This window comes from Oncorhynchus tshawytscha, linkage group LG07, assembly GCF_018296145.1.
Source record: "Oncorhynchus tshawytscha isolate Ot180627B linkage group LG07, Otsh_v2.0, whole genome shotgun sequence".
NCBI classification, from domain to species: Eukaryota; Metazoa; Chordata; class Actinopteri; order Salmoniformes; family Salmonidae; genus Oncorhynchus; species Oncorhynchus tshawytscha.
The window spans coordinates 4,439,911-4,454,085 of NC_056435.1; the positions used below are offsets into that span (position 1 = coordinate 4,439,911).

At 45.6% G+C, this 14,175-nt stretch overlaps 1 protein-coding gene across 9 annotated transcripts in view; it reads left to right on the forward strand.

Moving 5' to 3' along the window:
* LOC112253687 (mitogen-activated protein kinase kinase kinase kinase 4) overlaps positions 1-14,175 on the forward strand; it is a 50,373-nt gene that overhangs the window by 21,980 nt on the left and 14,218 nt on the right. For 7 of the 9 annotated variants that reach the window (XM_042323935.1, XM_042323937.1, XM_042323940.1 and 4 more), the window contains exons 3-15: positions 701-757; positions 5,493-5,618; positions 5,781-5,891; positions 6,071-6,161; positions 6,324-6,454; positions 6,685-6,739; positions 6,881-6,959; positions 7,444-7,619; positions 8,098-8,170; positions 8,445-8,655; positions 9,094-9,339; positions 9,447-9,533; positions 12,124-12,279. In XM_042323935.1, coding sequence (XP_042179869.1) covers positions 701-757; positions 5,493-5,618; positions 5,781-5,891; positions 6,071-6,161; positions 6,324-6,454; positions 6,685-6,739; positions 6,881-6,959; positions 7,444-7,619; positions 8,098-8,170; positions 8,445-8,655; positions 9,094-9,339; positions 9,447-9,533; positions 12,124-12,279 — 1,599 coding nt within the window. The other 2 variants (XM_042323942.1, XM_024425628.2) reach the window with 2 other exon arrangements.

Here is a 14,175-nt window from a genome sequence, read left to right on the forward strand (position 1 = left end):
GTCATTAACCCTGCATATTTTCAATTGATTGTGGAATGTTCATTCAAAATAGTCTAGATGGAGATGGTCCAGAGATGTGTGTGTGTGTGTGTGTGTGTGCATTTGTACGCGTCTTGTTCAGATACTCAGCTGCTTCTATCATCAAAAACAATACTGCTTTAACCGTTATCATACGCACTGCAGCCCCACAGCAGTGGAAATCCCCATTTTGGTTTCTATCCAGATAATTATTAGCAGCTTTTATCTGTTTTGAGGGGTTTGAGATTGAGGGAGGGTAAGAGACTATTTCTGTCTCTGTTTATGTAAGTAGTGACTGGTGCTGAGAGAGAACTGTGGGAATGTTTGTTCAGCACAGAGATCGTAGCCCCAGTCCATGTCTGTCTGTTTGGATGCTAGTGATTGTTCTGTATCTATGCTAGGCTTAACCAGCCACATGACGGTACACAGTGGACTGAATCGAAGTGATGATGGTTGTCTATGGAAAGAACTCTGAAGGTCACCTGTAGATTATAGGCCACTATGTACATGGCTAAGATGGTGTTTACTGTAAGAAGGCATGTTTTGCAAGTTCAGGTGGCGCGTGCACACACACACACACACTTATTAACCCTAACCCAGTTGATCAGTGTATTACTGTTACCCTCGGTTGACCTCGTGATGACTGACCTGCTATCTTCTCCTTTTCTCTTTGTCTCTACAGGGGAGACATGTCAAAACTGGACAGCTGGCAGCCATCAAGGTCATGGATGTCACAGAGGTAAAGAAGTTCAAACTGACTGGAACACCCCGTGTGTGTATTGGTCAAGGAGGATGTTACATGGCCAGGTCTATTGGTGAAACGATGTAGTCTGAAGCTGAGCTGCGATGACCTTTCACATTTCAAACTGCCCACCATGCCTGTTTATTTGTCAACCAGGTCTTTCAGATCATCTGACCATTGTCTTATTTGGGCCTCAGATTAAAGGATAAATGGCCTAATGTCAGGTGGCTTTGCAGGGTTATTACAGTGAGATTGACGCAAAGGGCCTTACCCATGGTTGTTGAAAGTGTTTTAGCCTAATCAACAATAGAATTAATATACATATTTATTTCTGTGGTTAAAAAATACCTTTAATTGGGAGAAGTACAAGCTCTTGATGCATTTTAGCCTTCGATACACACTATATATACACTATGTATACAAAAGTATGTGGACACAGTGGATTCGGCTATTAGTGTATAAAATCGAGCACGCAGCCATGCAATCTCCATAGACAAAAATTGGCAGTAGATTGGCTATACTGAAGACCTCTGACTTTCAACGTGGCACCAACAAGTCAGTTTGTCAACTTTCTGCCCTGCTAGAGCTGCCCCGGTCAACTGTAAGTGCTGTTATTGTGAAGTGGAAGCGTCTAGGAGCAACAACGGCTCAGCCGCGAAGCAGTAGAGCACACAAGCTCACAGAACGGGAGTGCTGAAGCTCATAAAAATCATCTGTCCTTGGTTGCAACACTCACTACTGAGTTCCAAACTGCCTCTGGAAGCAACGTCAGCACAAGAACTGTTTGTCGGGAGCTTTGTGAAATGTGTTTCCATGGCCGAGCAGCCGCACACAAGCCTAAGATCACCATGCGCAATGCCAATCGTCGGCTGGAGGGGTGTAAAGCTCTCCGCCATTGGACACCGGAGCAGTGGAAACGCATTCTCTGGAGTGATGAATCACGCTTCACCGTCTTGCATTCCAACGGACGAATCCGCCAAACCCAGATGCAAGGAGAATGCTACCTGCCCCAATGCATAGTGCTAACTGTAATGTTTGGTGGAGGAGGAATAATGGTCTGGGCCTGCTTTTCATGGTTTGGTTAGGTCCTTTAGTTCCCGTGAAGGGAAACCTTCACAGCATACAATGACATTCCTGACGATTCTGTGCTTCCAACTTTGTGGCACCAGTTTGGGGGAGGCACTTTCCTGTTTCAGCATGACAATGCCACCGTGCACAAAGCGAGGTCCATACAGAAATGGTTTGTCGATCGGTGTGGAAGAACTTGACTGGCCTGCACAGAGCCTTGACCTCAACCCCATCGAACACCTTTGGGAGGAATTGGAACGCCGACTGCGAGCCAGGCCTAATCGTCCAACATCAGTGGCCCACCTTACTAATGCTCTTGTGGCTGAATGGAAGCAAGTCCCCGCAGTAATGTTCCAACATCTAGTGGAGGCAGAAAAGAGGGGACCAACTTCATATTAACACCCTGATTCCATGATTTTGGAATGAGGCGTTCGCCAAGCATGTAGTGTAGTGGTCTTGTAGTGTAGTTAGCCAACTCCTCATTTAGAATATACTAGTCTACATGGAAATTCTTTGAGGTCCTGTCTACATTTCAGGAAGAACTTTGACTTCTCCGTAATCAGCCGCTCGTAAATCTCAGTATAATAAGCAGAGCTCATTACAGCTAAAGCCAGCGGGATGTTTTATGGCTAAATTACGTCATTTTGAGGCAGGCAGGCAGGAGGGCAGCCCTTTGCTCTCTCTGTGGCATTCTGCTTTTATCTACTGAAATTGGACCTCCAAGTGAATATGGAACTAGCTGGACCACCCACACACACACCCTAAGGGACTTGTGGTTAGTTTTATGATATAGCCGTTGCAGTATAGACCTACCATGTGGTCCATGTCGTTTAACATAACATTTACTCTTAAACATTGCCTAAGTCAAATTCTCAATTCCGTTTCATACCAATGTGGTCATTCTGGTTCTAGACCAGTTTCTCTGTTCTTATGTCCTGACTTGCCCCCTGCCTGCCACTCCCTGCTGACTGTCATGAGTAAGGCTCTGATGTGTTGCCTAACCGTTTCCTGCCATGGGTGTCATAGGGCATGTCTCACCTGGTTTCCACTAGTTACCCCAGCCACAAAACCAAAAGGCCTATCTTTAAAATTCATGAAAACAAAAATGAATTTTGGTCTTAATTTAAGGTTAGGCATAAGGTTAGCTTTGTGGTTAAGGTTATACTTAAAAATTAAGAAGAGAAATTGTAGAAATAGGTGGTTTATTACTTTGTCTGTGGTAACTCGTGACGACACACTCCACCCCCCGGTTACGTGGTCACACACCTGGGCTGATATAGCCTCTCGTCTATGATATGAGGGATAGATGTAGAGATTTCACCACTATAGGCTATGAATGACTCTGTTGCTTCACCCTGCCAGGTAGAAGAGCACCTGTTATCTCAACAGCAGCTCTCTGTTGTCCTGACAAACTGTTACTGTTGCTGAGAGAGGTAGAGGTGGGCATGGCAGTCCTGGGCTGTACTATTAGCCTGCTCTGCTCTCCCACTAGGCTACCTGCTGGGGAGGCAGGTAGCCTAGTGGTTAGAGCGTTGGACTAGTAACCGAAAGGTTGCAAAATTGAATCCCAGAGCTGACAAGGTAATCTGTCCTTTTGCCCCCCTTTACCCACTGTTCCCAGGCCGTCATTGAAGATAAGAATTTGTTCTTAACAGACTTGCCTAGTTAAATAAAGGTGAAATAAATATGCCTGGCCATGCTGTGTATTGTTTTACCCATTGTACTACATGGTGCTGCGTTAACCGCTTGAATGATAATTTCTGTCTAAATAGAAAATGACATAACCAAAAGTGAATCCCACCTCGTTTTTGTCCCAGTGATTGTCAGGAATGCTCAGCCAGCCGCCTGTTCACAAACAGCTGCAGGAAACATGGGAAAGAGGGAGGGCTAGAAGAAGAGCAAATGGGAGCGAGTGCCTCTCCCTGCTGGCACTGGAAGGGTCTGGTGGAAGAAAACTGTGCGTGTACCTACGTGCATCTTTAAACGCACCACCGCTGTCACAGTAACTGCATCGCTCTTCACTAATGTCCCCATTGTTCAGACTCCTCCTTTCCACCAGGGCTTTCTGTAAGACGAGGGGTTTAACACTCGCTGTGTGTCAGTTACTGTCGCTGTTAATCATTGTCAAGTTGTTGCAACGGAAGAGATTAAGCTAATGGTGGGGTGACCTTTTTGTTGTCTTCCTCACGGTTTTCATGTGAGCTGGGGGAGGGAGGATGTTTTTGTGTGGGTGTATGTGTAAAACCCCAGTGATTTGAGGGGGTGTGTGGGGATATGGGTATCACATTGAAGCCTGATTTTAAAATGCATATCTCTCCTGTAATTGGAAATAAATGTGGGCTCTAACGGAATTCCAGTTGTTTAGCTGAGGGGATTTGATGTATACATGGACAGTTGTATAAGGGATGTGACAAATGTTGAAATAAAATCTGTTTTCTGTAAAAACAATATGAAAATTAATAAAATTCCAAGTCAATTAACAATGCTGCCCTGCTACTGCCAGCAATGGTTTGGGTCTCCCTTTCCAGATGGTTAAGCATTGCACCTGTACTTCAATTCCACCTTGCAAAGTTTGCGTTTCCTTCTCATTTAACTTCTCAAAGTATTGCCATACAGGGCTTAGCTGCTGTTGCTTGCCTTTCTCTGCCATTTTCCCAACCGTTAACGGCGATGACGTAATGCTGGATAATCGACTCCAAAAGAATTGATTCCTTGACACCTTGCACGTCGACTCCCATGTCAAGATTGACTCCAAAGATTCAGTATTTTTTAGAATTGAGACTGAATAGTTGCCGTAATTCTGAGAAGACGAACACTCGCATCTTTCATAGCGAGGGATGGAGAGAGAGGAGTGGGGCACATTATAGGTAGGTCGGACACCAGGCAGACAGTCAGAACCGTGCACGAGGCCTATCTATCGGCAATCAAAAGCAGTGTCTCACAATGGAATGCTGTACACACTCGCATCATTAGCGAAGAGAAAGAGCAGGCGAGCCAGGGAGAGGGCGGAGGGGGCAGGCAGAACCGTGCTCATATGTTTTGGTCATCTGTCTCTCACAATGTCTCGTCTTCCCTGATTCGCAAATTCACCAAAGTAGGCTAAAGTTCGCCTCTTCCTCTCTGGTTTTAATTAAATTACAACTTTCCCCAGGCCTTTATAGCCTATCGTCTAGTTATGCTATAACATGGAAAATAATGTATAACTGCACTGTGATTTTTACATTTTGTGGAAGGCAAATGTTTCTGTTTGGGATTTTTCTTAATGTTAAGGATCTCAATTTAGTTTAAACATTTTAATGTTTAAATGTTCACACCCCTAATACAGATAGAATCCATTATACTGTCTTCCATGGACCCCCCCACACACACACACAATGAGATACACACATCATTAATACCCAAACAAAGAAGTCGTTAGAGGAGTGTGTGTACTGCGTAGCCGAGATGTCACATTGTTTAGGGGCCGTGGATGAATGAGGGTTTAATTTCCCCCCTACAAAGGCACTTATCAACCCCCGCCAGACTTGACCTTTGTGGAATGTGGGAAATGATTGACTATTATCCATCTGTAACCATCCACACACGATAGTGATTTTCCTAAGATGTCGTCCTCCCCCGGCCTTCTCTCTTTATCTAATGACTAATGGTGTCTGTGTGTCTGTAGGACGAGGAGGAGGAAATCAAACTGGAGATCAATATGCTCAAGAAGTACTCCCATCACAGGAACATTGCCACTTACTACGGTGCTTTTATCAAGAAGAGCCCCCCGGGGCATGATGACCAACTGTGGGTGAGTATCTAGCCTGCGTGTTTCCCAATGGCTGAATAATCAGAACTGGTATATCTGCAGCAGCATGAATCAGACCATAAGTCTTCTACTGTTTTGACTCTCATATAGCCTTAGAAGTGCTTATGTAGGCGTCTGACTGAGAATTGTGTGTGTGTCCTGTAGCTGGTGATGGAGTTCTGTGGGGCAGGCTCCATCACAGACCTGGTGAAGAACACTAAAGGAAACCAGCTCAAGGAGGACTGGATCGCCTACATCTCCAGAGAAATCCTCCGGGTGAGCCTGTCCTCCGGCCCCCTCCATCCCCTCTTTCCTTCTATCTTTAGTCTCCTTGTACATTGTGTAATAATATGTAAATATAAAGGTGACAAGTTTTTACCCTCTGCTACTTCAAAGCTCTGGTCTTAGACATGTGGTCTCATCTCTACACACCTCCCTCTCCTCCTCCTCTTCAGGGACTGGCCCACCTGCATGCCCACCATGTCATCCACCGTGACATCAAGGGACAGAACGTCCTGCTCACAGAGAACGCAGAGGTCAAGCTTGGTGAGTGACAATATGTTGTGTACGTTACGGACAACAACCCTGATTTAATCTGAACCCTATAGCTCCAAAATCACAGCCATTTTAGCCAGTCACCTAGTCTAGATGTTTACTGCAATGCAGTTGTATATAACTAGTTTTAACTTCTGATTGGTTGTCTTGCAGTGGACTTTGGCGTGAGCGCCCAGTTGGACCGGACGGTGGGGAGGAGGAATACATTCATCGGGACTCCCTATTGGATGGCGCCCGAGGTCATCGCCTGTGACGAGAACCCTGAGGCCACCTACGACTACAGAGTAAGACCCTCGCCCTCTTCCACACAGTACTCTGACGTTTTAGCCTGGATTTGAACCTGCCACTTATGTCCTCCTTGACATCTGTAGCTACTGGTAACTTTAGCTACGGCTACATTGTGGGGTAGAATGCACGAGTCTGCTTGGTAGAGTATGTTGCTCTTCAGTGTCTGATGTAGTGAGTGTGTGTTGCTATGTCTGATGCCTCTCTCGCTGTGTCTCTCCTCTTCCAGAGTGACTTGTGGTCCACTGGAATCACTGCCATCGAAATGGCCGAAGGAGCTCCTCGTAAGTACCTGCCTATCCCCAGGTCACACCTCTATCGTTTCTTGTAGATGGCAGCTCTATTGGTTCCTTCTGCCCTTGTCTTTGCTTTTCTCCCTGTCAATGTTTTTACTGATTCCCTCTGGTGTGTGTGTTCACTTTTAGCGCTGTGCGATATGCATCCGATGCGAGCACTCTTCCTCATCCCAAGGAACCCTCCCCCGCGACTCAAGTCCAAGAAGTGGTAAGTTACCAAGATTCTGTCAGCTGGGTTTAGAGGTCTCCTCTCTCGCTCTCCTCCCTCCTCCTCCTCTCTGAACAGCTGTGGCACATGGGAGGAAGGCCTGTTGGCTCACGGCGAGGCTCCTCAGCCCTCGTTCCGGGGGGAAACTCAACCCTCAGCCTTTCCTCTGGCACCGGTGCATTTACGATTATGACCGCTTTTCTTCTGAGACGGGTTTTTCCCAGAATATTCATTGTATTTAAGTTATGAAAGGCTCACTGGATTTCTGTCTAAATGGATAAAACAGGATCTTCCTATTTCAGACTTGTAGCTTCTCAGGCTCTTTTGACGGTTAGTTTAGTTTGTCATTTGTTGTCTTGTCAGTGGGTTGTAGAAGATGGATTTATTTTATGTCAGACAACAAGCCCCCCAGGCTACATGATTACTGGTGGTAATGTGACTGTCTCATTAGCGGCCTCATCTGTCTTGACCCTTCCTCTTTCAGGTCTAAGAAGTTTTGCAGCTTCATCGAGGGCTCCCTGGTGAAGAACTACAACCAGCGCCCCCCCACCGAGCAGCTGCTCAAGCACCCCTTCATCAGGGACCAGCCCAACGAGAGGCAGGTCCGCATCCAGCTCAAAGACCACATCGACCGCACCAAGAAGAAGAGGGGGGAGAAAGGTGAGTCTGCTTCTCTACCTGTTTAATCACAGAGTCTTAAAGTAGCACTGTGAACATGATGACGGTGCCCTATTAGTGTAAGAGCTGTTTGAAAAGACCGCCAGAAATTTGTGCCTGTTTTGGTGGGATGGAGCTTTTGCCTACCTGGTGAAATCACCAGGTGGTGAATTAGTTAATAGGCCACTGAGAGAGTTCTAAACCTCTCTGCCAAGAACAGCACATTTTCCCCACTCAGACCACTCCCAGATACTTCTAGCAAATTTATTGCTTGAGAAATTTGTCTTTGATAAGAAGCTATTTTTGTGTCTTTTTGACCATTTTAATTGAAAACAATCACAGTAAGATACTTCATTGTTACCCATAAATTATTTGATATTGAGATAAAAACCTCTGCATTGGACCTTTTGTGTGTGTTACATTTACACTGAATAGCCCATGTTTCTACATCTTGTCACACTATCCACGTATTGTTTTTCAGATGAGACTGAATATGAGTACAGCGGGAGTGAGGAGGAAGAGGAGGATGCTGGAGAGCAGGAGGGAGAGCCTAGGTAATGTCTTAGTGTTACACATTGATGTACACAGTTAATTTTGCAATTCACAATATAGCGGGATATCTCTGCTCACCTGTCACCAGTGTAGCAAACACCTACCTGGAAACGCTAAACAACTCCACCCACCTGACACAGAAACTAACGATTCCCTTGAACTAACTCACTGTTCCCTTGAACTAACTCATGAACTAACTCACTGTTCCCTTGAACTAACTCACTGTTCCCTTGAACTAACTCACTGTTCCCTCGTTTCCGCTCGTCCTCCCTGCAGCTCCATAGTGAACATGCCGGGTGAGTCGACGCTGCGTAAGGACTTCATCCGGCTGCAGCAGGAGAACAAGGAGCGCTCGGAGGCGCTGCGCCGACAGCAGCTCCTGCAGGAGCAGCAGCTCCGTGAGCAGGAGGAGTACAAGCGCCAACTATTGGCCGAGAGGCAGAAACGCATTGAGCAACAGAAGGAGCAGAGGAGGCGGCTGGAGGAGGTAGAGTTAATAAACATTGATTCATGGATTTTAAAGTAAAACTTGTATGTAGAATTTAGGGTGCGAGTACAGTACGAAGTGCTGCATGCTCTGAATAACTCGATTGGTTAGTTCTGCTGTCTGTGAAGAAATGGGCGGGGTGTAGGTTGATCCTGCAGCCACGATTGGACAGAGCGAAACTGTGATCACCCCATAGAGGGTCGAACTTGGATAGCCCACAATGACGCAGCCCATGCTATCACTGAAGACTGCCATTACAAGGATAAAAGGTGTCCTATATTTTTAGATCAATAGACAGCTGCTCCTCGCTTGATCAATTCACCAAAGCCTGTATTTGACTTCCCATCCTCTCTTGTTTTCCTCAAATCATTCAGATCACTGCTACTATGGACAATCATTGCCATAGTAGCAGTGACATCTCATAATATCTTTGAACAGGGAATCCCAACTAGAATTTCAGCTCTCCCTGTGTGTCGTATCCCTGAGGTTCTCTCTCTGTTGCCCCCTCCTGGTGCCTCACAGCAACAGCGACGCGAGCGCGAGATGAGGAGGCAGCAGGAGCGTGAGCAGCGCCGCCGTGAGCAGGAGGAGAAGAGGCGCATGGAGGAGATGGAACGACGGCGGAAAGAGGACGATGAGCGCCGGAGGGCGGAGGAGGAGAAGAGGAGGAGCGACCGTGAGCAGGTAGGTCTTTAAATGACAAGAAGCACTCTAATTGGCCTACATGCTGGGCAGTTTTGTCACTTCCTGTATTTCATCCAATCATGGCGGCTGTTGTGTTTGATTGACAGGAGTACATTCGTCGGCAGCTGGAGGAGGAGCAGAGGCACCTGGAGATCCTGCAGCAGCAGCTGCTCCATGAACAGGCCATGCTCCTGGTAAGAAACCTGCATCCTACCACTCTTACTCTCCAGGGGGCGCGTTCAGGAGGGCGCAATGTTACAGAACGTTGAGAAATTGGTGACGTAGGACACCCATGAGTCTTTGTCAAGTAGAACAGGGAATGGTGTCTGGAGCTGTATTCTATTACATTTGTATTGACAATGTTGTAAATGTTGCACCCCACTGAGAAAGCCCCTGTTTTCAGGACTGGATCGCACATTTAGGAGCAAGCTCTTTTCTAGAACATAGATAGTAATCAAGGCAAGGTGTTATGGCTATATTGTATGAATTATGGTTGACGTTAGCTGTTGTCTAGATTAGTCATTCGGAAATACCCTACAGGAAGATGGAGTTCCTATATTTCTCTGCCGGTGTCTCTGGTTACATTTACATCCTGAGGAAATGAGTTGAGATGTATTTATTTATGTGTGTGTATATAAAGTCACCTTTTATGTTTCTTTATTGCTCAGCATTCACCATTCTGTCTTGCTTCCCATAAATTGAACCATTCCACACTATTCACCCAATCCTCAACTTTGGTTCTATTACTCGCTAAAGAAGGTTGTAACATTTATTTGTGAGTAATGAAATGGAACAATCTGCATTTGAAGGAAGACTTTATTTAACATGTTTGTAGGCTTGAATTTATCAAGCTTCATCTTTATAGAACTAAGCTGAATCGGTCTTCAAGTGCTTAATTTAATACAATTCACCCCCCGAGGTAGCATTAGCTTATACATGCCATTAGCCACTTTCCCCCATGTCTAATGTGCCTCAACTCAGCCGCGCACTCTGCATCAGGAGTTCAAATGGAGGGAGCTGGAGGAGCAGCGGAAGGCAGAGCGTCTCCACAAGCGTCTGCAGCAGGAGCAGGCCTATCTGCTGTCCCTCCAGCACGACAATAAACCACCGCAGCCCTGCGAAAAGACTGAAGACCCCAAGAGAATGTCCCCCGACAGTACTAACAAAGCCCCTCCGTCAATGTCCCCAGGCCCCGTGGGCGATAGAGCCCCAGCTCCACAACCCCACGTCCTCAATAATTCTAATACTATTGCTTCACGGAGAACGTCCTGCGATAACACTAGCTCCCCACATGCCCATTTCCTGGACAATGTTACTGTTAACGCCCCACGGAGAATGTCCTCGGATACCACAAAGTCCCCACAAACCATGTCCTGCGATAACACTACCAAGGCCCCTCAGAAACAGTCCCCAAACAGTGTTGATAAAGACTCCGAAAATACCCCCTCTGACAATAGCGATGCCCTAGCCACCCAGTCCACAGACGTTACTAAACCCTCACAGACCGGGGGCCTAGACGGCCCCAAGTCCCCACAGACAGACCGCTCGGAGGCTAGCGACGTTCTCGGTGATCCTCAGCCAATCAGAGAGGTGAACCCCAACACGACATCACTTCCTCCTGCTGCCTGCTGCTACTTCTATTCTAGCTGCCTGCCCCCCTCTCCACACAGCGTGTTATGTTAGCCCTGGTGGTGTGAGCTGGCGCTATGGTTGTCTTTTTTCTTTCAGTTGTCGTCTTAAAATAGTGTTTAATACCTCACACAGTCCAATGTAGCACTGCGTTTAATGTATGCGACACAAAATAGCCTATAACGTTACCGTACTAGGATAACTTTGTTGTCTGTTTTTAAATGATTAGTGAATAAACTTCTCAGCCAACCATTTTGTTTGAGGAGCGAGGACAGTCAGAGAAAAGAAAGCCAGTCGCTCACAACCACCGCCTCTCTAAAACTGTACTGCTTTACTTCTGGCTCTAGTCTTTGCTTGACTATCTGATGCTTCTCTACTAAAACGTCTTGAGGATGACGTGTCTGAATCTTGAGAGGACTGAGCAAGAAAAAGACTAAGTATAGACTGAAGCGCTGCAAGCTGGATCTCTGTCAACATCATTTTGCATTCAGGACCAAATGGTTTGCTTACGCAGAACACGGTACATTTTCTCTTGCCATTAGTCAGCTACAATTCATTTCATGAAAATGCATCTATTTTTCCTTCATATGCATTCACAGTTGAGTTGCCATACCTGAATGTAACACATATTTAAATCAATGGGCTTGAATTGATAAAGGGACCCAGCAGAGGCGGTGATGAGTTGAAGCCGTCAGTACTTCACATATTCTTGTGAATTACCAGTTGTATTGCTGTCTACTGCAGTGGTGAAAACAAAGTAGTCAGGTGTTCCTGCTCTTGTCGTCCTCTCACATACCTACTAAGTAAGCGTGAACAGTGCCTTGTACTGTTCAGGTAAGTGACTGGAGAGGATGTCATGCATGTGGTCAGCTCAGGCCCACACTAACATATGTGTGCTGCTGGGTCCCAGAGAGAGACTGTTCTCTGGGGTGAGTCCCCTGGAGGTGTAAGATATCATTAACAAGACTGTCTGAGGTGGGCTCATGTGCATGTCAGCGGACTTTCCCTCCCTGTCGATAACAAGGCGTCGGCTTCAGTGTTGACTCTTCCTCGTTCTCCTAGTCTTTCTCCTTGTGTGTTTTGTCATTGAGTTAATGCCTCAACCTCGACCCCACTGATCCTCACTGACCCTGTCTGTCTGTCCTGCACTCCCAGGCCGACGAGCGCTTCCGAAAGAACATTCAGGGCTCCCCCCAGACCGCCCCACCCACCAAGCAGCCCCCCGTGCCCCCCCGCTCTGAACCCTTCTCCAACGGCAGCTCCTCCTCCGAGTCTGTCCCGCCTGCCATGCACCGGCCCATGGAACCACAGGTAAACCCCTCATCCTTCCCTCCCTTCTCTCGATCTACCGCTCTCCATACAGTAGGTTATCTGACAGCAAGGCATTGGTGCCACGAGTTGTCCATTCTAGCACCCACACATATAATTCAATGTCTATTTCTGTGGATGAGCTACTAGAGGTCCCAATTAGAGGTCGACCGATTAATCTGAATTTTTAGTTAGGGCTGATTTCAAGTTTTCATAACAATCGGAAATCAGTATTTTTGGCAACCGAGTTGGCCGATTAAAAAAAAAAAAAAAAGTGTTTTATTTTTTTACACCTTTATTTAACTAAGCAAGTCAGTTAAGAACACATTCTTAATTTCAATGACGGCCTAGGAACGGTGGGTTAACTGCCTCGTTCAGTGGCAGAACGACAGATTTGTACCTTGTCAGCTCAGGGGATTCAATCTTGCAACCTTAGTTAACTAGTCCAACGCTCTAACCACCTGATTACATTGCACTCCATGAGGAGACTGCCTGGTTGTGCGAATGAGGTAAGCCAAGGTAAGTTGCTAGCTAGCATTAAACTTATCTTATAAAAAACAATCAATCATAATCACTAGTTAACTACACATGGTTGATATTACTAGTTTATCTAGGGTGTCCTGCGTTGCATATAATTGATGCGGTGCTGTCGTTGCTCCAATGTGTACCTAACCATAAACATCAGTGCCTTTCTTAAAATCAATACATAGAGGTATATATTTTTAAACCTGCATATTTCGCTAAAAGAAATCCAGGTTAGCAGGCAATATTAACCAGGTGAAATTGTGTCACTTCTTCTCTTGCGTTCATTGCACGCAGTGTCAGTGTATATGCAACAGTTTGGGCTGCCTAATTTGCCAGAACTTTACCTAATTTTGACATAACAGTGAAGGTTGTGCAATGTAACCGGAATATTTAGGCTTATGGATGCCACCCGTTAGATAAAATACGGAACGGTTCCGTATTTCACTGAAAGAATAAACGTCTCGTTTCCGGATTTGACCATATTAATGACCAAAGGCTCGTATTTCTCTGTGTTATAATTAAGTCTATGATTTGATGGAGCAGTCTGACTGAGCGACGTTAGGCAGCAGCAGGCTGGTAAGCATTCATTCAAGTAGAACTTTTGTGCGTTTTCCAGCAGCTGTTTATGACTTCAAGCATATCAACTCCCGAGATTAGACTGGTGTAACCGATGTGAAATGGCTAGCTAGTTAGCAGGGTGCGCGCTAAAAGCGTTTGAAATGTCACTCGCTCTGAGACTTGGAGTAGTTGTTCTGCATGGGTAACGCTGCTTCGAGGGTGGCTGTTGTCGATGTGTTCCTGGTTCGAGCCCAGGTAGGAGCGAGGCGAGGGACTGAAGCTATACTGTTACACTGGCAATACTAAAGTGCCTATAAGAACATCCAATAGTCAAAGGTATATGGAATACAAATGGTATATAGAGAAATATTCCTATAATAACTACAACCTAAAACTTCTTACCTGGGAATATTGAAGACTCATGTTAAAAGGAACCACCAGCTTTCATATGTTCTGAGCAAGGAACTTAAACGTTATCTTTCTTACATGGCACATATTGCTCTTTTACTTTCTTCTCCAACACTTTGTTTTTGCAAACCAAATTGAACATGTTTCATTATTTATTTGAGGCTAAATTGATTTTATTGATGTATTATATTAAGTTAAAATAAGTGTTCATTCAGTATTGTTGTAATTGTCATTATTACAAATAAACTACATTTTAAAAAATGGCCGATTTAATCGTTGTCGGCTTTTTTTGGTCCCCCAATAATCGGTATCGGAGTTGAAAAATCATAATCGGTCGACCTCTAGTCCCAATAGAATGACATGCTCCATCATGTCAGTAGATCTACTCATATCTGTAATGATGTTATA